We start from the raw sequence: 27,679 nt of genomic DNA on the forward strand, positions 1-27,679 counted from the left end.
TCTATTTATCTATCTGTCTGACTATCTCTCTATCTGTCTGTCTATCTATCTCTCTATCTGTCTGTCTATTTATCTATCTGTCTGTCTGTCTATTTATCTATCTGTCTGTCTATCTATCTATCTCTCTCTCTATCTATCTCTCTATCTGTCTGTCTATTTATCTATCTGTCTTTCTATCTATCTATCTCTCTCTCTATCTATCTCTCTATCTGTCTGTCTATTTATCTATCTGTCTCTCTATCTATCCATCTGTCTATCTCTCTATCTGTCTGTCTATTTATCTATCTGTCTGTCTATCTATCTCTCTCTCTATCTATCTCTCTATCTGTCTGTCTATTTATCTATCTGTCTGACTATCTATCTATCTGTCTGACTATCTATCTCTCCAGCTATCTATCTATCTATCTCTCTATCTATCCATCTGTCTATCTCTCTATCTGTCTGTCTATTTATCTATCTGTCTGTCTATCTATCTATCTCTCTATCTATCCATCTGTCTATCTCTCTATCTGTCTGTCTGTCTGTCTATCTATCTCTCTATCTATCCATCTGTCTATCTCTCTATCTGTCTATCTATTTATCTATCTGTCTGACTATCTCTCTATCTGTCTGTCTGTCTATCTATCTATCTGTCTGTCTATCTATCTCTCCATCTATCTATCTATTTATCTATCTGTCTGACTATCTCTCTATCTGTCTGTCTGTCTATCTATCTATCTATCTCTCTATATATCTGTCTGACTATCTCTCTATCTGTCTATCTATCTATCTCTCTATCTATCCATCTGTCTATCTCTCTATCTGTCTGTCTATTTATCTATCTGACTATCTCTCTATCTGTCTGTCTGTCTATCTATCTATCTGTCTGTCTATCTATCTGTCTGTCTATCTATCTGTCTGTCTATCTATCTCTCTATCTATCCATCTGTCTATCTCTCTATCTGTCTGTCTGTCTGTCTATCTATCTCTCTATCTATCCATCTGTCTATCTCTCTATCTGTCTGTCTGTCTGTCTATCTATCTCTCTATCTATCCATCTGTCTATCTCTCTATCTGTCTATCTATTTATCTATCTGTCTGACTATCTCTCTATCTGTCTGTCTGTCTATCTATCTATCTGTCTGTCTATCTATCTCTCCATCTATCTATCTATTTATCTATCTGTCTGACTATCTCTCTATCTGTCTGTCTGTCTATCTATCTATCTATCTCTCTATATATCTGTCTGACTATCTCTCTATCTGTCTATCTATCTATCTCTCTATCTATCCATCTGTCTATCTCTCTATCTGTCTGTCTATTTATCTATCTGACTATCTCTCTATCTGTCTGTCTGTCTATCTATCTATCTGTCTGTCTGTCTGTCTGTCTATCTATCTCTCTATCTATCCATCTGTCTATCTCTCTATCTGTCTGTCTGTCTGTCTATCTATCTATCTATCTATCTATCTCTCTATATATCTGTCTGACTATCTCTCTATCTGTCTATCTATCTATCTCTCTATCTATCCATCTGTCTATCTCTCTATCTGTCTGTCTATTTATCTATCTGTCTGACTATCTCTCTATCTGTCTGACTATCTCTCTATCTGTCTGTCTGTCTATCTATCTATCTGTCTGTCTATCTATCTCTCTATCTATCCATCTGTCTATCTCTCTATCTGTCTATCTATTTATCTATCTGTCTGTCTGTCTGTCTGTCTATCTATCTCTCTATCTATCCATCTGTCTATCTCTCTATCTGTCTATCTATTTATCTATCTGTCTGTCTGTCTGTCTATCTATCTCTCTATCTATCTATCCATCTGTCTATCTCTCTATCTGTCTATCTATTTATCTATCTGTCTGTCTGTCTGTCTGTCTATCTATCTCTCTATCTATCCATCTGTCTATCTCTCTATCTGTCTATCTATTTATCTATCTGTCTGTCTGTCTGTCTATCTATCTATCTCTCTATCTATCCATCTGTCTATCTCTCTATCTGTCTATCTATTTATCTATCTGTCTGACTATCTCTCTATCTGTCTATCTATCTATCTATCTCTCTATATATCTGTCTGACTATCTCTCTATCTGTCTATCTATCTATCTCTCTATCTATCCATCTGTCTATCTCTCTATCTGTCTGTCTGTCTATCTATCTATCTGTCTGTCTATCTATCTCTCCATCGATCTATCTATCTATCTGTCTGTCTATCTATCTGTCTGTCTATCTATCTCTCCATCTATCTGTCTGACTATCTCTCTATCTATCTGTCTGACTATCTCTCTATCTGTCTATCTATCTATCTGTCTGTCTATCTCTCCATCGATCTATCTATCTGTCTATCTGTCTGTCTATCTATCTATCTATCTGTCTGTCTATCTATCTCTCCATCTATCTGTCTGACTATCTCTCTATCTATCTGTCTGACTATCTCTCTATCTGTCTGTCTATCTATCTATCCATCTATCTATATATAAAATATAACCATAAATAGTTCTTCATTTATTATATTTTTTTAAAAATGCAACACGACATTTGTTCATTTTACCTACACGTTGTGATGCGCGTCGCCTTTTGCGAATCGCGACGCGATATTTCGGTCCACTCTTAATTTACGTCGTAAAAATCGCTGTCATTTTCTTGAACTGTGAGATTAGTAGCTAGTTACAGCTGGCGTAATCCTCAGGAGTGTAGCGTAAAGTCAGGACGGTACGAGTGCTATTATGAGGTCGGACTCTGTGGTCCGGTCTCTCTGTTCTAACGGTAGAGGAGACGAGCGACACGTACCATGTGATAGTTCACTATCTCCTGCAGACTCTCGCTACACTTCTCCAGACATTCCTGGAAGAAAAGAGAAAGAACGCAGAAAGAGTACAGTCACCGCCCCAAAATACCAACAACAACAAAAAGCACAACTTCTGTAAAAAAACGATTTGAGGTGCATTATGAATAAGCTTGGTTTGTGTTTACTATATATATATATATATATATATATACACACACCATTGCACCTATAATAATGCCCAATATACAGATTATCATAGGATGCCATGATATTGTGGCTTTTTTGACGCTAAAGAACCTTCATGCTAAGCTAGCTAGCCGTTTAATTCAGCTAATATTATTACTGAACAACACTGCTGTTGTTAATGTATATTTTGACAGGTACAGCTGTGTAAGGAATTAAACACCTGGTGGTGTGTTACAGGAAAATAATTAATGACTTTACCGTTGAATATTTTCCCAAAGTGCTTTTTTCTCTTACGTCACAGCAATTTACAATCGCTTATAATTCTTTTCTTTTTTTTTACACACACACACACACACATGCTTACTGATATCATTTCTTCCTTCTTGCACTGCTGAGACAGGTCTCGGATGCCGTTGACGAAAAGCTTGTTGGCGCTGACGTACACCTTCCCAGCTTCGATCATCCCACTGCATAACTTCACCAACTACAGAGAGAGAGAGAGAGAGAGAGAGAGAGAGAGAGAGATTAATAAAAATCACACAATGATAGGATACGCAAACTGAACTTTCAGCAAAAATCATCTCCCCCATTTATCATCTTACCTGCTCTGGCTTGGTCTCAGTCCTTTATTAAAACACTGCAATTGAGATGATTAAATCTCAGACTACATTAGAGAGCAGATACACACTCACACAGTGGAGAAAAAACCCAACAACCCATATTCTCCACACACACACGCGCACGCACGCACGCACGCGCACACACACACACACGTAGTTTCCTCTGCAGTGGAAGCGCTCTCGATAATGTTCCTATTAGAGATATTCCTATTAATTTCGGCAACCGAAAAAAAGCCCGTTCGGTGTTCGGCGAATAAGTGAAAAGGTCGAATAAATTTAACCGAACAATGACGTGTTTGAAGATGCGACCAAATAGCCTAGCAACCAGAGCGAGAATTTCACGACCTCCACTTCCGGCAGCGCGCTCCGAGAGATGAAGGGGCGCGCGTGCACGAGTGCTCAGCGAGCGCGTGCTCTTCGGATGTTGACAACCGTGACAGTGTTTACTGTGGACACGTGCGTTTGATTTGTTTCTGTTCCGGAGTATTCTGTCACGTCACGAGACGTAAGGGAGTAGAGTACAGAAGCAGGTAAAGAGGTATTTATTAAAGGGCAGGCGGACAAATCCACATCGTAATCCAAAAAACGTAGTCACAGAAAACAGGGTCACAACACAAAACAAGAAACATGAGCTAGTACTGTGGACTAGGAGTGGAACAACCAGCGGGGACTAAACGAACTAAATCTATAGTTTAAACTAACTAAATCTATCAAGGAACATAACATTAACAACGTATCTAACTACACTATATCTACTCTAATACTCCGCGAGGTGTACAGGGACGCGAGCGGTATATATCCCCAATATAATCAGTCGTATAGAACCCAATAGAACCATTTTTGCACTCTTGTCAATGCACTTTTTTGTTGTGGGCTACAGAGTGTTCCATTCTTTCAGCGGTCAGTTATAGGCCGAACATCGGCTATTCAAGGGGGGCTCAAAGATGACCACATCAAAATATTTTTTTTTTTACTCATTTATTTATTTAAAGTTATACTGTGCCTTGATGGTAGCCTATGCCTGCTGGAATGAAAACAAATGTTCAGTGTTAAATAAATATTTTGAAATTGTAGTTTTTGTAATTGATTTTTTTCTTTGAAAAGCAAGACAAAATAGTAAAAAGCACATTTTGACTATTTAATTTATGCAATGGTGAAAAAAATGGCAAAATAAATGGAAAAAACAGAAAAAACGTGTTCGGTATTCGCCCAAGTTTTTCATTATATTCGGCTTCAGCTTCGGCCAAGAATTTTCATTTCGGTGCATCCCTAGTTCCTATTAGATTCCCACGTAAAGAGCAGAAGTACAATTTCTCGCTTTTTCCCAGCACGCCAATGAGCCGCAGCTTCACACGCGCAGCCGTCTCATGCGGTTTCATGTTTGTTTTAAGCCCTCAATTATCACTCCGGCTCCTGTGTGTGTGTGTGTGAGAGAGAGAGTGTGTGTGAGACACATTCTCAGGTGGCCTCCATGTGTGAGACTGTACCAGAAGGCAGTCACGAGGCTCTGGAGCTCGAACTGTGGCCTCCGGAGCCAAGCGTCTGATCTCTCTCTCTTTTTTTTTGCTTATTCTCTTTCATTTGTTCTTCTGCTCTTCTCTCTCTCTCTCTGTGTGTTCTCCATTCCCTTTTTAATCAGGTTCAGTCACTGCACGTGGACCCCGCAGTTTATAGAGTAAAGGTTGCTCGTTAAGTGACACAATTTTGACGGTTCTGGAGGACGGTAGAAATGGATTTTCTTTTTCGAAATCCTTGGGATCATAACGCAGACGGTCACTTCAGATATCTAAGGAAGTAATAAAACGCAACAGGGCAGTGGTGGGCGATATGACAAAAACATCACATCACGATACTTTTATACGATCCACACTGTGTATGGCAATACACACAGATCAGCCATAATATTAAAACCACCTGCCTACTATTGTGTAGCTCCTCCCACTTATGCCATCAAAACAGCTCGGACCCGGCGAGGTGTGGACTCCACAAGACCTCTGAAGGTGTGCTGTGGTTTCTGGCACTAAGACGTTAGCAGTAAGTCCTGTAAGTTGCGAGGTGGGGCCTCCATGGACTGGACTTGTTTGTCCGGCACGTCCCACGGATGCTCGATCGGATTGAGATCTGGGGAATTTGGAGGTTGAGGCAACACCCTGAACTCTTTGTCATGTTCCTCAAACTGTTCCTGAACAATTTTTGCAGCGTCCCAGGGCACATTATCCTGCTGAAAGTGGGCACAGCCATTAGGAAATACCGTACATGAATGGGGTGTACTTGGTCCACGACAACGTTTAGGTAGGTGATACGTGTCAAAGTAACATCCACATGGATGCCCAAGGACCCAAGGTTTCCCAGCAGAACATTGCCCAGAGCATCGCACTGCCTCTGCCGACTTGCCTTCTTCCCACAGTGCATCCTGGTGCCATCTCTTCCTCAGGTAGGTAAGCGACGCACACACACCCGACCGTCCACATGATGTAAAAGAAAATGTGATTCATCAGACCAGCCCACATTCTTCCAGTTCCGATGCTCATGTTCTGACACCTTTCTATCATGGCCAGCATTAACTTCAGGAGTAGCTCTTCTGTGGGATTGGACCACTCGCCCTAGCCTTTGCTCCCCAGTGAGCCTTGGGTGCCCATGTCCCTGGTTCACCGGTTGTCCTTCCTTGGACCACTTTTGGTAGGTACTAACCACTGCACACCGGGAACACCCCACAAGACCTGCCGTTTTGGAGATGCTCTGACCCGGTCATCTAGCCTTCACAATTTGCTCCTTGTCAAAGTCGCTCAGATCCTCACACTTGCCCATTTTTCCTGCTTCCAACACATCAACTTCAAGAACTGGCTGTTCACTCGCTACCTAATACAGTATATCCCACCCCTTGATAGGTGCCATTGTATTTTACATTTTACAATCATTAAAAATGTACAAAAAGCATGATAACGATGACATCTCATAAAAGCGAATCACTAAATTCTAGTCATTAGTGACACCAAAATAAACATTCTTCAACTGGATACTAATTTGAGTCCAACATGTTTACCTTCCTTTGACATGTCATGAATAATCACGTCCGTTACGACAGAGGAAGAGGAGGAGGAAGAGTAGGAGTAATGGACGAGGGGGCGGAGTAATGGGAATTGACAGCTGTCACTCAAAGTCATCAGGAACAGATGGGCCAGTGACCTCAGCAGCATTAGTGCGGCATCTGTTTGAGTGATTTGAGCCTAACGCTGAGCGGAGACACCGCAGAAGCACTTACTCTGCTCTAATGGACGCTTCACTCTCCACACTGTAGGTACGTTCATAAATAAAACCACAAACGCATCAAACGCTGCGCTGATGATCGGTTTACGAGGCAAAACACAACCGCAGGAATGAAGTACTGGAGTTCTGACTCGGCCCAAAGGCACGACCATGTGTCTCAAATTGTGTTCTTGCATATTTAACAACAATATATTCAAAGAAATATACCACTCCTACCAAATAATGTGTTTATTTCATTCGGTATAGAATGTTTTAACTGTTTTATATTACTAAATATTTCTAAATCACATAAGCAAAATACAATACACTTCTTAGTGTATTAATAGAAAATGTGAATATTCAAATAACCATAAAAAATAACCACACCTAACAATTAAAAATAAATCAATTAAAACTTTCATACATTTAAAAAAAATAATAATTAAAAAAATATTTTGAAATACAATATACAACATCATCTAAAACATCATCTAATACTAGTAAATAAATAAGTAAATAAATTAGCATATTCAATAACATTTTTATTTAGTTAATTATTTAAAAAAAACATTATGCCTAATCATAAAATGTTTTTAATATATTTCTAAATATTTCTAAATAAAATAAAATGGTTTTGAATGTATTTATAATATATATAAAAAAATCTACAATATAAAATACAATGTAATAAACTATATTTTTTTTTACAAACTATTAGGCAAAAAGGTGCATATTCAAACAGCAAAAAATAAACAAAATTTTCTATACATATATTTATATATAAAAATATAATTTTACATATTTATGCTAATTTTTAAGTAGTAAAGCACTTCAAATTACATATTCAAATAACAAATATAAAATAAAAAAAAGCCCCCAAAAGTTTGATATATTTCTAAATTTCCATCACATATAATGTAAAATATTTCTGGTATTTTTATTTTTTTGATATTATTCGTCACAAATGTGCATATTTAAATTTTTTTAAATAAAAAAATGGTTATTATGATGAGTAAAATCCAGTACCAAAATTTATTTAATTCACAAAAACGGATATGCCTAAACATAACACTTTTTTTAATTACACAATAATACACCACGTATTTTATTTTTGATTCATTATGGGTATTCTGTACCTGCTAGAGTGCATCATTTTGAACAACTGAGCAGTGCATTATGCGATTTCGTGCGCACTCAATATGCCCCGTTATGCTTTCGGACTAAAAAATGGTTACGTTTTCAAAATAAAGTGGGTTAGATAGTGAATAGGGGCCAGTTTTCGGGTGAGTTGTACGCGGAATCTGTGTTCGTTCTTAAGCCACACCCCCAAAACACCGGAATGTTCCCGCAACAGGCCGAGTTTCCCGATTCGACACTACTAAGAGAGACGCGTCTCCTTTGTCCCGATTGGTTGAAAGTTATTGAGTTTTTTTCCTGGGATCACATATTTCACGGCAGAACGTGAGGAGGACCCCACCTATCGTGCTACCTTTAATGAGACTCTCAGCGTGTAAAAACACATCCATCGCACAGGCAGAGGAAGAGTGTTAGGAAGAAAAGCGATGCTTTATAATACAATCTGAAGAACGTAATGCTTTATTTCATTCTTCTGCAGTGACACATCTCACCTTGTCCAGCTTCGCCTCAATCTCCACCACTTCGGTCTCCACCTCATCGATGTTCGCCCTGAAAAACACAAAACGACATGAAGTTACTGCACTGCAGTAAATGAAATGCTTCTTTATCCTCCACCACCATCATCATAACATTTAAATGAGGGAAGGGCTTTCGGAAGAACGCTGTTCATTGCTCCAGGACAGTTTCCACAGACTTGTACAGTAAATGACACGGCGCGTTAAGGCAGCGGTTCTGGCTAACACACTTAACCTTCTTATTATATTTTCTTTCCTGTACACTACCACTCAACAGATTGAACATGTTTCTCACTGTCTGGTTGAAATGTTCAAAATAATGCATAACGACCCTTCAAGTGATCAAAAATACTGCAAAATGTGACTAATAGGTGTTTCTTGTTGCCCAGCTGAGCCCTGTTAAATTGAATGTTTAAAGAATTAGTAGCTTTGAATGTTTACTCTCGGTTTGAGTCCTGACTTACACCTGTGAAGACTGCGTTTGTTGTTAAAAAGGATAAACCAACATGAAGACCATAGAGCTGTCTATGGGAGGAAGGCCATTTTGAAGCTGAGAAAAGAGGGAAAATATATCAGAGGCATTGCACAAGCCTACAAATTTGGGTGGTCTGATACAAAAGGTTCTATGTTTTATGTCGTTTAACGTGTCTAGATGTAAACCCCAGGAAATAAAAGCTGAAATCCTAAACTCTGGTCTCATATCCATCTTTTGATCTCAAACACAAACGTCTTTGGCGTACAACACAAAGAAATGACCTGGCCTTGCCGTTCCGACCGTATATCCATCTTTTGCACTTTCTCTTCTTATGAATATGTGGCTTCGTTCCTCGTCCTGTGTTTGTCATACGCGGGATGAGGGTGTGATCCGGAGCGGTTTGACGACTGATAAGTCAGCGTGAACGTGTGATTATGACGTAATTGTTAAATAAAGAGAAATGACAGCAGTGACGCAGTGTTCTTGTGAAAAGTAAAACTGTTCAAGTGTCCTAAACCTCGGGAAGGTGTTGTCAGTGTTGCTAAGAGCTGAAGTTTATTTTCAGTAAGACACCTTTGTGCTGGCTGATTGGATCCGATGGAGCTTTGCATCAATTGGGACAGAGAGTCCCAAGTCTCTTTCTAGCGAAAAAAGGATTCATTCACCACAACACGCCACAATTTTACACTGGGGGGTACGATGGCTTAGCGTTTAGCATGTTTGCTTCGCACATCTGGGGTTGGGGGTTCGAATCACGCCTTTGCCCTGCGTGCGTGGAGTTTGCATGTTCTCCCTGTGCCTCGGGGGTTTCCTCCTCCAGTCCAAAGACATGTGACGGGCTGAGTGGCATTCCCAGATCGTCCGTAGTGTGTGAATGTGTGTGTGCCCTGTGGATCCAGGATGTCCCCTGCCCTGTGCCCCTAGTTCCCTGGCTCTAGACTCCCCCGCAACACTGTGTAGGATAAGCGGTATGGTAAAACGGATAGATAAACGTTAAAAAAAAAAAAAGAAATCTTATGGCAGGATCTAGTGAAATGGAAATGTAATAGCTTGCCTGACTTTTCTAGCTTTAGGCTTTCCTGAGATCCCCAGCGTTAATCATAAGAATGAGCCACAGTGATCGCACTCACCCACCCTGCTGGCACTGAATCTGAGAAAGTGGTGTCGTGTATCATCTCAACTCTCTCAGACAATAACATCTGAGTCATTGACTGAATGAGAGAGAGAGAGAGAGAACGACTTTTTACATAATCATTTCAATAACTCTGTCATTAACTCAGAACTGAAGCGTGTGAAGATAAAGAGCTGCTTTTCTGATCTGCGTACTGTATGAATGCTAACGCTTTGTTCTCGGACCAGGTGATACTTGTTCGTTAACAATGACTACGTTTACATGGACAGCAGTAATCTAATTATTGACCTTACTCTGAGTAAGGTAATAATGTGATTAAGGTGTTTACATGAGTCGCTTTTAGAATACTCCTTTCCTGTACCTGTTTTACATGTTTTACAACATAATTAGATTAACGGCACACGTCATTACGTCACCGCGCCACGCCGTCCGACGTCCCGCCAGAATTTCACGTATCAACATACAGTTCGTCTTCGTTATGGCACCGTATACAGTTTTGGGTGTTTTTATTTATTTTTTTTTCACGAACGCTTTAAGTGCAGTTAATTAATTGTCATGCTGTACGTGCTAATAGACAACTGCTCGAAGCGGTGGGTGTGTCCCAAATCGCGTAGTTACCGTCTTTATAGTAGCCGAGATACATGTATTTTTCCCCACTACAGGCCTATAGTAGGAAAGTATGCGATTTGGGACACAGCCGAACTCTCTTGTTCGCCGTAAAACGTAAAACTGCCGTGTGTGATCGTGTCCTGTCGCAAATTGCGGTGAAAACTCCCACACGACGTTCATAATGTGATTAAGGTGTTTACATGTCAATACTACACGTCCATAATGCGACTAAAACAGGAGTACTCCACCTGTCTTAATTAGATTATTGCTTATTTCGATTATGACCTTAATTAGATTAAGGTAAGTAAAAATTGCTGTTTACATGGTAGTTTCTTAATTAGAGTATGGTCTTAATCGGATTAAGAGTGGATTATTGTTGTCCATGTAAACGCAGCTATTGCCAACCATTGCAATCGACGGCAGTGATCAAATATTTTTATCCTCTAGAAAGAAAATCGCTTGGTAGGCTTATTTACACCACAGTTCAGTTGAATTCTGATTGGATTAATATTGTATAACAGCAGCTCTGGTTTATCGGAATGCACTCATTCTAATAAGTTAACTCACGCAAGGACTTGTACGGCAGACAGAATTTAGGAAAATCACGTGTAATTGTTGATATGGTGAAGTTTTCTGTAAGGAGACGTTTATTTAAAGTCCCCGTGAAGTGCCTTAAAATGTGCAGCGTTATTCGATGTGTCGCCGTACAGTAGTTTCCACTGAAACAGGAAGTCGGGACGGGACATATCGAGTGCCCCCTCCTGCCAATAGCGTTTAGCTTACCTCACAGCCCAGGCTAAACCGTACTTGATAGTTAGTACCGTGGGTATTTATGATGTTGGGGGCGGGACACTTCAGATTCTAGAGCACATTTGATTGGACAGAAAATCTGATGAAGTGCAGAATGATGTCATCAAAATTGTTGATCCGTATTGGCTGTAGAGAGAGACTGTACATTTTGAATGAGTATATCGTCTAAATGTGACTTTTGTCATTGTTTTGGAGCGCACTAGCTAACAGTAGATAACCTTAAGGCGAATATATTCGGACTAAAAGCCACCAAACTTTCAAAGTTGATTTCGTGGGGACTTTAACATTTTTGGAAGGAGTCTCCAGTGTCAGTGCTTTGGAAAAGTTTGTCACGAGAGAGACAGAGAGAGAGAGAGAGAGAGAGAGAGAGAGAGAGAGAGAGAGAGAGAAGGAAATGCTGGTGAGGGAACAACCGTTCCTAGCTGCTAGAAAGTAAGAGATAACAGGGACTAACATGTTTTGCAGATTTTCCACAATTGGAAAGTCTATAAATGGATAAAATGTATGATACATCGTTATTTAATTATAAGTTGTGATTGGCTGGCTTAATATGCCTTGAAGGAAAAGGTTCCTCCAGTGGAAATAGTTCCTAGAACCACAATCAGCCGTTTTTCCTCCAGTGGAAAAGGTTCCTGGAACTACAATCAGCCATTTTTGTCAGGAATCAATTTGTTTTTTTGATAAATGATGAAACATTTCTTGGGGGTGAACTCAAGACTTCTGGAGCCGAGCATACCGACCGAATCTGGCAGTCAGGGAAATAAAATATAACTGAGACACACACCCACTGTGAACTCATCTACACACTGCCTGCCAGCTAACAGTGGGCTGTGTGTGTGTGTGTGTGTTTCACTGAGAGAGTGAAGAGAGAATGAGAGAGAGAGAGAGAGAGAGAGAGAGAGAGAGAGAGAGAGAGAGATGCCGACCGCCAGTAATTTGACACAGACAAAACAGAGAGGAGACAAACAGCGCCTGGGTAACTGTGTGCCAAACCTCCATGTCTGCATGTCTGAGACGAAATAGGAGAATTTTTTTGTCCAGATGTAGACGAATGTTTATTTAGACAGAATATGCATGCGTCCTGCCGTCTATCCTGTGGAAATCTCCCTCTTTTGGGCATCACGGCTGTTGGACGTGAGAATGAACTGACTGAGATCTCAAACAAGCTGGCAAGCGTGTGTATCTCACCTCATACTGGAGCTCGATACATGATGGAAATCTGAAATGTAGACATGACCACCCCTGAAAATGCTCTTCAGGCCTGAAGACACAGCACAGTGCATAAATGAAGACCTGGAGGGAAGTTGCGCTATCCGCCCTCTTCCACATACTCGAGCTAAGAGACGCTCGCGATTGGCTAGTGTTGGCTGCGAATGCCTTGCGATCTCCTGACGACAGCGTGAGGAACTCGAGAGCTTCTTTGCAGCTACCGGGAAACCACAAACTTTCTCTTTTTGAAGACTTTTCCAGTGCCGCAAAACTTAAAGTTACAGCTTTGACCGTTATAAAGCCCTGACACTGGAGACTCCTTCCCTAAATGTTTAATAAACACCTCCTCTCAGCCTTAAAGCCTCTCCTGAAGCCCTTTCTTATACAGTGCATTTTTTTGAACCAAAAGAGCAGCAATATGTAACGAATAATAAAGAATAAATTAATAAAAGTATATTTGCGATGGTGAGTGGTGTGCAGCATCTGCATCTTGAGTCAGTTTGCACCAAACGATTGAAAATCCTTCCATTTTCCATACCACTTATTCTACACAGGGCTGCAGGGGAGCCTGGGAGTCTCGACCCATCGCAGGGCACAATCGCACACCACTGACAATCTGGAAATGCCAATCAGCCTACAATGCATGTCTGTGGACTGGAGTATCCGGAGGAAACCCTCGAAGCACGGGGAGAACATGCAAGCACCACGCACACAGGCTGGAGGAGGCGGGATTCGAACCCTCAACCTCGGAAGGTGCGAGGCAAACTTGCTAACCATACTAATGCTAATTTAAATATAATTAGCATTAGTATGGATTACTCAGTTTACCATGTAGACTTAATCAAGTCAAGTTAGGTCAAGTGTCCAGACTGCAATGTGTACATGGTTGTGTAATGTGGGTGGGTTTGTGTTAATGTTATTGTGTGTTTTTCCTGAGTGTAAAGGCACATGCTTGGAGGACAGCTGCTCTATCTGACCTCAGGCTCTCTCTCTGTCTCTGTCTCTCTCTCTCTCTGATTGTCCTGCTTCATCGCACATGGCACTCGAAAGACCTACGGGCACATCCCCACCTTCCCCCGGGGGTTGTAACCATGGTAACTGATGCTGGCGGTGGGGGGGGGGGGGGGGGTGACCTGTCTCACCCAACACATTTCTGTCTACTCTCTGAATACTCTACTGAAGACTGACACTTGGGTCAATGGATAACTGTGATGTCGTCTTTACTTTTACTACACTGTATAATCAGGAGCTGCTAAATTCCGGATTCTGATTGGTCAGAAGGTGTTGATTATTTTCTTATAACAGCAGCTCTGACAGTAGCAAAGCAAATCACAGGTTTACATACGCTATCATCTAGGGTGACTGCTCCACCTAAACGGTAGGTGATTGTTAATATACTGACGAGATGTTCATGTCTGTTTAAACTCAACATATTAACGTAACTTGGTTAATATCTCTCTCGTTGCACCTCGGTTCTGTGGCACACGCTACTCTTTACCGAATCCCACCACTTTCTGCACTACAAACACAAACCGAGATCATATTTGTGGATTAAATTACGTTCGTCGCAGCTTTTTAGTCTTCTGGGCAAGTATATCATGAGCCTGGGCAAGCAATTTAGTGCAGTGGTCTTGCTAGTGAATTTATGATTGGTCCACACCTGCAATATGGGATTACAATGGGATTTAAAAAGAAAACAGTCCCACGCACACCTCTAGCATCGTCTATTTCCGTTCCACTGGAAAGTACAGCCTGTCTGAGGTGTTTCAGCCCAGCTGCACCATCACGATCGCCTCACTGCCGACGACGGATGTCGTTATTGTGACCTTGAGCGAGGCACTTAATGCCAAGCTGTTCCAAGGACACTGTTTGCTCAGGCTGTTACCATCACCTCTGCCACTTTGAACAAGAGTCTTATCTTCATCATAAAATATACATCATTACAAAGCTTCTACTCAACCCACAGCTCTCCCATCATCAAGGGCAATCTCATAAACCGTACAAAGAAGCAACGTTTCATCATTCATTTATCATTTATTAGCGCTACAGAAATGTTTTCGCACATGTTGGAGTTGGGTTTGGGATCAGAGTATGAGTTTAAAACAAAGGAGCAGCTGAGAACAGACCCGCTAATGAGAAGAAAGTTGGCACCTCTATTATGGCTATGGTCTTGGCTACGGTACTTGTATATTCTGCCAAAAAGTTCCCGTTGAGACGGGCACTACCCGTCAAATGGGGTGCCAATAATAATAATGAGACGTTACTAACACACACTATTAAAGGCTTTAGCATACTTAAAGTAGCAACACCATCACAAGGTTACAAGCTCTACGGTTTTGTTTTGGCTGTCACGTACACTCCAGTCCTGCAGGTGGCGCCATGAAAATCGCGTGATAACTTCCACGACCAAAGTCATCCATCATGGAATGATTTGGCTCGGGCATGCCTAATTTAGAACGACCAATAGTAGGATTTCACGTCAAACAACAGACGCAACAATCCCTTCGTTTTTTTTCTCCAAAGCTGACTGACCACTTAGTCTGGAATAAAATTGACAGTGTTCACTTTAACGTAGGTCAAACACAGATCAGTCAAGATGGCTGAATTTATATATATATATATATATATATATATATATATATATATATATATATATATATATATATACACACACACACATATATAATGTTTTTTTTTTTTTCCAAATGTTGCTGCATGCTTAAATCATCACACGCATATTCAATACAAGGATTCAAGACACACCTAATGTTTCTCCAGTTTTGTTCTGCCAATAGTCTTCAACATACACAGTCAGTGTAACAGTGCTGAGAGAGGGGTGGGGGTCTGGGCTACATCCTGTCTGAGATATGATACCATCAAGCCGAATATTGATCCTTTTATTGGCGTAATAGAGTCTGCAGGTTTTGTCTCAGACAGAAAAGGAGGATGGATGTGCAGTGTAGTGAGGGAGGGGCTTTTTTTTGGTAAACGTTCTATTTGTTAAGGCTGATTTTTGTTCAGTTGAGATCTATCCATCCATTTTCTGTACTGCTTATCTTACGCAGGGTCGTAGGGAGCCTGGACCCCATCCCAGAGGGACTCGGGCACAAGGTGGGGGACGCCCTGGATGGGGTGCCAACCCATCGCAGTGGTCAGTTGATGTTGGTTTCATTTTCTATAACAGAAGCACTGACAGTAGTGCTGACTGCACGACAAATCACAGGTTTATATTAATATACGTTTGTCCCATGGTACCATTCCTATAGTAATTTACACAAAGAATTGCAGCAGATACATTTATTTGGTAGGCAATTTGGGAAGGAGTCTCCTGTGTCAGCAAGGTTCCTGGGCTTTGGGCGGCTGTGGTTCAGGTGGTAGAGCGGGTTGTTCACTAATCGTAGGGTTGGCGGTTCGATTCCCGGCCCACGTGACTCCACGTCCTGAAGTGTCCTTGGGCAGGACGCTGAACCCCGAGTTGCTCCTGATGGCAAGCTAGCGCCTTGCATGGCAGCTCTGCTACCATTGGTGTGTGAGTGAACTAAAGCAGGCCTCGAGCAGGCTGTGTGTCAAATCACGAGGTCAAAGCCAGAGCATAAAACAGCGTACCCAACCATTATGCCCGTGCAGAATTTCCAGGATGTCAGCAGTTTTTTTTTTAAACTTGTTTTGAGTCCTCTTGAGGAAGATCAGTACGTGAGTCATATCTAAAAATGCATCCTCCATCCTACTCCTTTATTTACTATAACTCTAGTGTAGTCACTTCCTCTCTCAATCCCACACACACACACAGGCTGGTGCACTAACGACCTCCCAGAGACACTCAGGCTGTAATTAATCACTCACGCTCGGATGATGATGAACCACTACATGGGTATGGTCAGGGATTCAGACACAGATTCAGCCGCAATTCTTTCTCAGTGCATTTGAACTCGGCTTGGATATATCAATACTAATATATCGGCATTTCCTGATGTCTCTACGTCGCTAATATTTACTTAATACTTCATATTTAAAAGTCTGTTTATACCGTATCTAAGCTATTTCATTTATGTTTACTTCTCTTCTCATTTCCTCCAGGTGGTATTGTGTATTGTTTCCTTCATTGAGATAAGTAATAAACTTCTTTCTATGACAACACTGATGAATTCTTGAATCTGATTGGTTGCTAGTTCTAATATGTTCGTGTTTTTACTGTAAAGTAAGAACTAATACAAAGACTTGTATGTTGGACATTCAACATAGATTAATTAAAAAAAAATGTATGAGTTTTCTGTGAAGAGATGTTCATTTAGAGATTTTGGAAGGAGTCTCCAGTGTCAGTGGTTTCTTTTTCAACAATCTTCAAACTTAAGATGAGGTAAGATACGCTTGCGTTCTTGTTCTTATCTCCTTCAGCATATTATCTAAAGACACATACTTTGTAGTCTCTATCAAAAACACACCCTCATGTTAGTTCACTAGGTCAGGGACTAAGAATATTATCGAGCTAAAATTATCACTTGGGGTCCAAGCACCAAAGATGCATAGTTGTGAACTGTAGCTGTCATGGGGTAGAATATGCATAATATACAGTGAGGGAAAAAAGTATTTGATCCCCTGCTGATTTTGTACGTTTGCCCACTGACAAAGAAATGATCAGTCTATAATTTTAATGGTAGTTGTATTTGAACAGTGAGAGACAGAATAACAACAAAAAAATCCAGAAAAACGCATGTCAAAAATTTTATAAATTAATTTGCATTTTAATGAGGGAAAAAAGTATTTGACCCCCTCTCAATCAGAAAGATTTCTGGCTCCCAGGTGTCTTTTATACAGGTAACGAGCTGAGATTAGGAGCACACTCTTAAAGGGAGTGCTCCTAATATCAGTTTGTTACCTGTATAAAAGACACCTGTCCACAGAAGCAATCAATCAGTCATATTCCAAACTCTCCACCATGGCCAAGACCAAAGAGCTCTCCAAGGATGTCAGGGACAAGACTGTAGACCTACACAAGTCTGGAATGGGCTACAAGACCATTGCAAAGCAGCTTGGTGAGAAGGGGACAACAGTTGGTGCGATTATTCGCAAATGGAAGAAGCACAAAAGAACTGTCAATCTCCCTCGGCCTGGGGTTCCATGCAAGATCTCACCTCGTGGAGTTGCATTGATCATGAGAACAGTGAGGAATCAGCCCAGAACTACACGGGACGATCTTGTCAATGATCTCAAGGCAGCTGGGACCATAGTCACCAAGAAAACAATTGGTAACACACTACGCCGTGAAGGACTGAAATCCTGCAGCGCGCGCAAGGTCCGCTGCTCAAGAAAACACATATACATGCCCGTCTGAAGTTTGCCAATGAACATCTGAATGATTCTGAGGACAACTGGGTGAAAGCGTTGAGGTCAGATGAGACCAAAATGGAGCTCTTTGGCATCAACTCAACTCGCCGTGTTTGGAGGAGGAGGAATGCTGCCTATGACCCCTGGAACACCATCCCCACCGTCAAACATGGAGGTGGAAACATTATGCTTTGGGGGTTTTTTTCTGCTAAGGGGACAGGACAACTTCACCGCATCAAAGGGACGATGGACGGGGCCATGTACCGTCAAATCTTGGGTGAAAACCTCCTTCCCTCAGACAGGGCATTGAAAATGGGTCGTGGATGGATATTCCAGCATGACAATGACCCAAAACACATGGCCAAGGCAACAAAGGAGTGGCTCAAGAAGAAGCACATTAAGGTCCTGGAGTGACCTAGGCAGTCTCCAGACCTTAATCCCATAGAAAATCTGTGGAGAGAGCTGAAGGTTCGAGTTGCCAAACGTCAGCCTCGAAACCTTAATGATTTGGAGAAGATCTGCAAAGAGGAGTGGGACAAAATCCCTCCTGAGATGTGTGCAAACCTGGTGGCCAACTACAAGAAACGTCTGACCTCTGTGATTGCCAACAAGGGTTTTTAAACCAAGTACTAAGTCATGTTTTGCAGAGGGGTCAAATACTTATTTCCCTCATTAAAATGCAAATCAATTTATAACATTTTTGATGTGCGTTTTTCTGGATTTTTTTGTTGTTATTCTGTCTCTCACTGTTCAAATAAATCTACCATTAAAGTTATAGACTGATCATTTCTTTGTCAGTGGGTAAACATACAAAATCAGCAGGGGATCAAATACTTTTTTCCCTCACTGTAACCCCATGGCTATAAATATCAAATGGACCAGAATGCAAAGCATATAATTCAGAGAGGACACCATGCAAGCAGGGCTAAGGGTCTAGCTTTCCTGCAGATCACTATGACCGGCAGATCACTACAGCCAACACTTCATACCCCACTGATATAGATATATAGCGACTAGATTTAATTGTTGGTGCTGTAAAATCCAAGTTGATCCCTTCCCTTTGATCCTTGGCCAACATGGCTCCTCCCACAGTCGCTCTCCATCAACACCTCCCGCAATGCACTGGTGTCTCCACTGAGAACTCTTGGCATCAACTCTTAGGTGGAACCTGATTTTGGCACGGACGCAGGGTCAGTCAGCAAAACGCAAAACCGGTCCGTGCGGGTGGTATCTTTTCTCACACACGATTCCCACAGGCTCTGGATTGGGAATTGTTGGTATGCTAAGGCCAGCTGGACTCACTTAAGCCTGCCAGAGAGCGACTAAACACACGTAGCTCACCACAACTTGGCTGTCAGGTCTAGAATGTAAACCATCAACAGACAGAATGTAAAGAATTGGGAAAAGTGTAAAAGTGTGGGTGTTCTGTTCTCCTCTTCTAGCTCACAATGAAGGCTGCTTGCCTTCTGACCCATCCAAAGTCAGACCCGATTTCATCTACTTGATAGGACGAGTCTCCTATCTTTAGCTTTCAGCATGTGCCTAGTGCATTCTTCTCTGCCAGCCACTGTGACCGAGGACGATCACTCAACTGAACCAGCATGCAGATGTTCAGAGATATGGCACGGATATTAAGCTGAACAGAAATCGTCCGTTAACAAATGGGCACTCAGATGAACAGCACCTCTGGGTTTGCACAGCACTGTCAATTGTTTAAATGCTACATTGATTTGTTTCGGGCAGCTGAAAGCTTGGCAGAGTCACAAGTCTCAGTTCTTCAAGACAGATTAGGACAGCTGAGAACGCTTCCGTTAAACTGGCCTTCTTTCAAATGAAAACAAGGAGCAAAGTATGCTTGTTGTGTGCGAGGGGAAAGTTATGTCCGTCCTTCCCCTGGCAGATTGGAAAGCTTTAAATAATGGTAACGTTCCTGCTCTCCATCCTTGGCATCGTAGAGGATCAGTTGGAGACAGTTGGAGAAAGTCTCTTGGAAAGATTAACACCCTTTTGGCTCTGAATCAACCGGACGCTGCTGGTTAAGAAACACAGACCTTCTCCCACAGATAACATTCTGCAGACTATTACTATTACCCTTTGGGAGTCCGGCTCTGTTATCGCCCATCACTGGTCAAAACCAGCTGCTGAACTCTAGAGTGTGAGGCATGGATCTTTATCAGGGGTGTGATGGAAATCTGAAACGGCTATAACGTTATGCAGTTAACAAGTACAGATAACGATGTTACAAAGCAGTGCTAAAATCAGGTTATGGGATGTCTATACTTTAACCCCTTTCAGGACCTGAAAGCGTTATGTAAAACTAAAGGTTTACCATTTTAATGAGCCGAAAAATAGTTCGACTCTGATTAACCGCTGGTCTGGTTTGAGACGAAAAATCAGATCAGATGATCTATATGGGTGTGGGAAATTCTCCTGGATCTGGAAATAACATTGCTACCTCACAGCTCCGGGTATGTCTCCAGGTTTGATCTCGAGTTACTGTCTGCTCTGCAGGTTCTCTCTGTGCTCGTGTTGGTATCCTTTGGTTTCCTCTCACCTACCAAAACCATGGCAGGATGCTGACTGGCTATGCTAAATTGCCCTTAGGTGTGGTGAACAAGTGTGTGAATGTGTGTGCATGGCGCCCTGCGATGAACCACTATACCATCCAGGGTGTATTCCTACCTCAGGTCCATTGTTCCCATGACACTCCAGGTCCACCACTGACCATGACCACTTACTGAAGATTAAGCATCATTAGCTTAACCAACTACTTCACAAAAATTTCAATGGCGGTCATAAAAATAACTTGACTTACTCAAAGTTTTTTATATGGTGATGATGATGATAATGATGCCCAAGCCCATGACGTTACCAGTTCAGTGTTGGAACCGTTTGTCAGATTAAAAACCATCTCATTTGCAGTGGAAACGTAAAGTTCTGGATTACGTCCCAGCAATGGCACTGAGACCACCTGTGGTTGTGTTTGCAGTAGTGGTTGAGATCTTTGTTACTATGACAACAGGTTTAGGAGATAAACTAGTCATGTTTATCAGGTTTACACAATCCATATTGTTCACACACACACACACACGCACATTGTTGTCTCTAAAATGTGATCAGGAGGAAAAAGCAAGGAAACCAGAGAGGACAGATCCTCTGCAGTGACAGTGAGTGTGAAACCTCCTTCCTTCCTGCCATCCTCTACAAGGCCACGCTGCTTCAGCTGATAAAGCACTGGCCCGAGTGATATGGAATAATCCATGGAGTGTGTTAAGGCTCTGATCCACAGTTGGAAGGAGAAGGTCAGAGGGACGATATGCGAACTGGAAATTCTCAGGGATCGGATAAATTGTGAGAAACATCACAGCTGAAGGGAAAAATGCGCCTCTTGGCAGTTCTCGAAGTATTTCCAGGAATGCGGACCTAACATTGTCTTGGCAATACCCTTGAGGCAGGTTTTATTTATTTATTTATTTTTTTAAGATAACTTAGATTAGAGAGTTGCATAAACGTTTTTTTATTAAGCAGAACATATTGTGGAGTTTTCCACGAATGGATTTACATTCCTTCACTGGCAAAAGCGTTGAAATTATTTTCAAACAGTCGTCACAGCTTCGCAGCGCCGTCACAACGAATCTGTGCTACTGTGAAACTCAAACCGTATCGTTTTCGCATCGTAGCCTTATTATGATAATCATCTGTCAGTTTGCCTCACTATGCCCCACTGTGCAATATCACAATCAAGCGCGTTTCACAGGAAATGCAGCCAAACCCCGCAGGCCATCTAATAAGCTGATTAGTCACTCTCCATTTAGACGAAACTCAGGCATTGACCCTCTGAGTGCTGACCTCTGACCCCTTCCGAGAGAGCAGCTGCCCCTATACTGCCTCATGCCTGCTGGGATTAGAGGACACAAGAGCTGTCAGGGATACACAGGGCAGGAGGCCACACACACGTCTTCCACGCCCGCACACACACACACACGTTCTCTGATGGACGAACGCCAGAAGAGGCAGGGTCAGTCCGAAAGATTTCCCGCTTTTTTCTTCCCTGACGTTCATCAGACGCAGCGAAACCCTTCAACCCAAAGAATGTGTTTCCGTTTCTTAACGTAGCCCGTCTTATTCCAAGAGCATAATAATGGAACGATTTCCCTTACAAATACAATATATTCTCCCTATATATCATATCACCAATCAAGAGTCCGAGGGTTCAAGCTAAGAAAGTAGAAAGGGTTTCAAATACTGCTTCATTTTTGTCAGATTAGGTCTTTACCCACTTTAGTTTTAAATGGTTGAGTTTTATTAACATTACTGGAACTAATTCTAGTCTATGTTCATGCTAAACGAAGTTGCTCTTAAAGGGCGAGGACTGCGTAAGCACTGAGGTGAAGACGGAGCTTGGCACACGTCTCCTCCGCCTGGGATCGGTATCACTCAGCAGAACAGGAGGGTGTCACTTTCTACTGTCAGCACGTGAAAAGTCAACAAAAGTGTACGATAACACAGGGCTGGAACTCATCAGATACAGTCTGAGTAAACAGAGGAAGCCTGAGAGTAATGAAATGTTGGTACAGTGTTGTGATTTTTTGGACTTTAAAGTAAGCAGCGCTTTGTAGCAATCTAATAAAAACAAATTGAGCCTGATTTTTTTTTTTTTCAGGGCACGGAATGAAGCATTAGCAGGAGTCTGGATAAGGACAAAGGGATTGAGGTTTCCAGAGCTTCAGTTTCTCCAGCAGATGCCTAATTAGTGTGGCGTGCTGCCCTCATTAACCACGGCCGGTTTCCGTAAATACGGACGGATGAGTTGTCCGTGAAAGACGGTCTGAAAAACGTGGCAGATGGCATCGGGTTTGACCCGAGAGCTTTCCGCGTGACTCGTATGCGTCTCGTATACTCCTTCAAAACAGACAAGCATCCCAATAAAAACAGTGGGCACTTTAATCGGAACACGCGAATAAAATCGTGCCGATTCGGCTCGACGGCTTCAGTTAATGCTCGCATCAAACATCAGAATGTTATCTCAGGAGTTTGAGCGTGGAATTGTTGATGGTTTGAGTATTTCAGCAACCGCTTTTCCCCTGGGATTTTCCACCACAACAGTCTCTAGAGCGGTGCGAAAAATCCTCCGATGTTCTATAGGTAGAAACACCTTGTTGATGAGAGAGGACCGACGAGAACGTCCTGACCGGATCGAGTTCGCAGGAAGTCTCCACTGACGCAAATAACCACTCTTTACAACCACGGGGACAGCACAGTACACCTCACCTCGAGGTGGATGCTCTACAAGAGCATAAGACCGCACCAAGTTCCACTCCTGTCATCCAAGACGAGGAATCTGAGGCAGAAAAATGTTCAGAACTGAGTGCTTTGTGTGTTTACTTGTAACATCACAAGCTGCGTCTTTTTGTTTTTCTTGTCTTATTAACCATTCGAGAGAAGAAAAAAGACTGTGAAGGAACGATTGTTTATAGCTGTTATGACAGGAACTGACTTTTTTTTGCACGTTCCACAACTTTACACTTACTACATACGGAAAAATGTATCACATTCCGTTGTTTAATAAATGAAAAATTCTTATGGTATAGGAGGAATAAAACACTCTATATGATCCAGTTTGTGGTGGTATCGCTGATTATTTTCCTCTAAAAGTACGTTTGATTTCTTACATAAGATTCTCCTTGCAGATCTGGTATGTCTTTGTGCTTGTGTTTGGGTTACTTCAAGACTGAAGGACTCACATTACAATGCGTCCTGCCACCGCAGTATGTAGTAATTAGGCCTGGTCCCTGGGGAACACTTCACACACACACACACACACACACACACACACACACACACTGGCAGACAGAATGGTGGTCCAACAAAGGCTGGCATGAGGAGGATGTGGTGAGATTAACTCTTTCAGGTCACTCAAAGCGCACTATGATTTCATTCTGTCAGTTCCTATTGAGCAATACTTCCCTGCACGTAAATAAATACTTCCTCGAATAACAATGCCGTGCTTAACGCCAAACCCAGCACACAGCATAGCATTGCGTTTCTCCACAGTACGAGCACATGATTAAAACTGGCCTCAAGCCTTGCATTTTCATATTACTGTAAGTCAGGAGGCAAATCAGGACCCCCGAACGTGTGTGTGAGGGTTTTTGTCTGTCATTATCCGTAAATACGGTGGATGTCGATTAGAGTCATATTTTGAAAATGCTCAAATTTGGACTACAGTATATATTTATGAAAATTCTTTCCCCTGTGCACGTTTCTCAGTCAAAAGTAAACACCTAGCATTTTAAAGGAGAAAATTCTATCCCGTGCCGAATCCTAGCTGAAAGATGCCCCGCCTACCTCTGCATGTATAACGTTGCTGTTGAATTCGAAGATTACAGCAGGAAATATGATCTCGCCTTTGCTTGGCGATATCCGACGGGTTTTCCCGAGTCGCCTCACCTTCTTCGTCAACGTTAGGTGTTGTTTTCTTAAAGACTCTGGAGCATTAAGTCACAAGAAGCGCCTTCGTATGTTTTAAATGTCTGAGCAGTAGTGCATTCCGGCAGTTTTTTCTCGTTTCTGCTACATTTTGAGACAAGAGCTAACCTCGGTGGACAACATGTAGTATTCGAAACCTAATTTCACCTTTGTGTGAACTGGTGATAATGAGTCTTTATTGATCACGTATACATTACAGCACAGTGAAATTCTTTTCTTCGCATACCCCAGCCTGTCAGGAAGCTGGGGTCAGAGTGCAGGGTCAGCCATGATGCAGCACCCCTGGAGCAGAGAAGGATATAAGGGCCTTGCTCAAGGGCTCAACATTGGCAGCTTGGCAGAGCTGGGGCTTGAACCCCCGACCTTCCGATCAGTAACCACCAAACCCACCGCTGCCCCTACATGGTGGTCAGTCAGTGTGATGTTCTTGATAAGCAGGGTAAAGCAAGTAAATGGAGCTGATGTAGAAAAGTTGTTCGTATGACATCCAAGCCAAGTGCTGGATGTTTAGTGTTTAACAATCTGTATGTGGAGACCCGACAGTGAGTGTACAGCACATGAGACGACTCGTGTAGAATTTAGTACGGGGTGGTCCATCATGACGACAGCGTACAAAAATGTGAGTGGATATTCAAAAGGGAAGTGAAGCACACACACACACACATACACACGCAGGCTGGGAGAACCATCGCTCACAATACTCCATTGTCAACTGCCTCTCGCTCTCCAAGACGAATGAGGGAACGATCGCGCCATGCTGTAGGTAGTGTATTTGCAGTATTCCATCATGTTTAAAGCACCAGGAGATCTCCGGCATGTTTGTGGGCGACACATACACGTGCAAAAAAAAACGTACCATGGTGCTCCATCCTGCCAGTGCTTCCAAACATCGTCAAGCGAAAGGTACTTAATAGAGTCGCACATCTGTCCAATCGATTGAGTAATTGTACTTCAGCACATGATGAAATGGGTCTGACTGTCCCCAGATTTTTCATCACCAATGGTTCATGGTTTTTGGAATGAATGGACAGATAATACCTCTAGTTTAGAAAGTATCTACTAATTCTCAAAATGATGACATTCCAACAATCACAACGCTAAAATCAACAAACAGTATATACATATTTTAAGTTTTGCCTTGATATCTGGCATAGTTAGAAAAGATAATACAGAAAAGAAAAAAAAAACAACACATGACAGCATCTCCAGCTGATGCTGTGTGACACTGGAGACTCCTTCCATAAACATAAAATAAACATTCAGCATATCAACAATTATCTATCATCGGAAATCTATTTATTATTAGATATTATTAGGATACGTGGTACGTCCGACCGTACAGTACAACTCCCTGTGAGTTAGTTGTTACTACAGCAACGTATACAATACAGTACCAAAAGGATCTAAAAACTAAGCAGAGGATATGAAAGAGTTAGGAGGGGCATTTATAAAGGCAAAGTGTGGCCGTACATGAAGATATTAATACTGTAAATATTTATATCACATTCAGAAAGGGAGATGTTTATGCATTGCATTTACAGCATTTGGTAGATGCCCTTATCCAGAGCGACATGTATATATCTCATTTGCACAACTGAGCTGATGGTCAAGGGCCTTGCTCAAGGGCCCAAGAGGAGCATCTTGGTGGTGCTGGGCTTTGATCGCATGACCTTCTAGTCAGAAGTCCAAAGCCTTAACCACTAAGCTACCACTGCCACTGCCACAATGTTCGAGTTGACCCAGATTGTCTTAATGAAGGAACGTCTCCGAAACCCAACACATTAGTCCCGTTTATAGTATCGTATAGTATAGTATAAATGACATTTCTTTTTTCAAATTTTTGCGATCGACTATTAACATCGTCTTGATGGCCAAATGTCCAAACTGAGCCTGTATGCTATGAAATCTATGAAATCAGACGTGACTCTTTGCCATAAACAAGCTTTGTGACTGAAAAACAACAATGGACTGACAAAAATAAACATCGACAAAGAGAGAGAAAGGGAGGCAGCGAGACTGAAGGGCTATAGGTTATATCCATCTATCCTTTTCTCCTCTCCAGGTGTTTCCGTCAGCTCATTTTCACTGTGGCTCTCTTGACGTCATCGTATGGGTTTGTGCCAGGACGCCGATGACCTCACTCTTGTGGCTTTAACAAAGTCCCACGAGATGGGCAGAGAGATAAAGTTTGGGTAGGAAATAGACCCCTATGTGACGTACATTGCATTATTAGAGAGTGAGTTTTCGCATCCTATGGAGCCCAAACACATAAATATATTGCAGAGGATATAGCGTAATGTTGCCTTTGTAGTGAACTTTAACTGCTTTGTAGTGTTTTTAAGCGGTTTTCTATAACCGCAGCTCAGACTATAGTTCCAGCTGTATTGGAAGATTGGATGCTATTTAATCGTCCACACATTTAACCCAAGTCATAATAAAATGAAAACAATGGATAAAGACTGTATAAAGAATTTGCCTATTAAAAATACGTGTGTGTGTGTGTGTGTGTGTGTTGCAAAGAGAGAATACCATTCGCATATTTAACATCTGAGAGTAGGTGGTGTTCGGGTGGACAGCTGGTCTACGCCACACAAACAGACCACCGTCACGTCTAAGGAGCTCCTGTCATGCCTCAGTGAGCACCAATACAAACCACAGAGCCTCCTGAGACTGCTGCAGTAACAACACTGCAGCTCCGGCAATACCACCGGCGGAGGTGAGGGCTGGCACTGTGCCTGGCGGTGCCTCTTAAATGGCCATGTTACTGTAGCATTGAGTCAGCGTCTGGATGGAAATCAGCACCACCCTTCATTAATCATGTGGTTAATTCAATATGACCACCACCTTCGTTAATAGTCGTTTAGCATTACTTATGAATAAGACCTGATTCACTTCAGTGTAAAAAGCGCTGAGGGTTGATTCAGTCCTGGGAGAGATGGTGAGGTCAGTCCCGTCCAAACACACCCTTCCTTCCTAGTCACGGCACTGGGCCTGTGTTAATATTTCAGTGGGCCGCCGTCTGCCTAGAACGTTTCCTGTTGGTGAGCCGGAGAACCGCTCCAGAGCATGCTGGGAGATTAGTGCGCAGGCTGGGTTTAAAAAAAAATCAGAACCAGATGAGCTGCAGATGTGAGTCAGCAAACATCTAGGCACCG

At 42.1% G+C, this 27,679-nt stretch overlaps 1 protein-coding gene across 3 annotated transcripts in view; it reads right to left on the reverse strand.

Annotated features, from left to right (window-relative positions):
* acap3a (ArfGAP with coiled-coil, ankyrin repeat and PH domains 3a) overlaps nt 1-27,679 on the reverse strand; it is a 62,267-nt gene that overhangs the window by 24,006 nt on the left and 10,582 nt on the right. For all 3 annotated transcript variants that reach the window (XM_053642719.1, XM_053642722.1, XM_053642721.1), the window contains exons 2-4: nt 8,452-8,509; nt 3,322-3,441; nt 2,774-2,827 (exon numbers count right to left, since the gene is read on the reverse strand). In XM_053642719.1, coding sequence (XP_053498694.1) covers nt 2,774-2,827; nt 3,322-3,441; nt 8,452-8,509 — 232 coding nt within the window. The remainder of the gene's footprint in view (nt 1-2,773; nt 2,828-3,321; nt 3,442-8,451; nt 8,510-27,679) is intronic.

This window comes from Ictalurus furcatus, chromosome 15, assembly GCF_023375685.1.
Source record: "Ictalurus furcatus strain D&B chromosome 15, Billie_1.0, whole genome shotgun sequence".
Classification (NCBI taxonomy): Eukaryota; Metazoa; Chordata; class Actinopteri; order Siluriformes; family Ictaluridae; genus Ictalurus; species Ictalurus furcatus.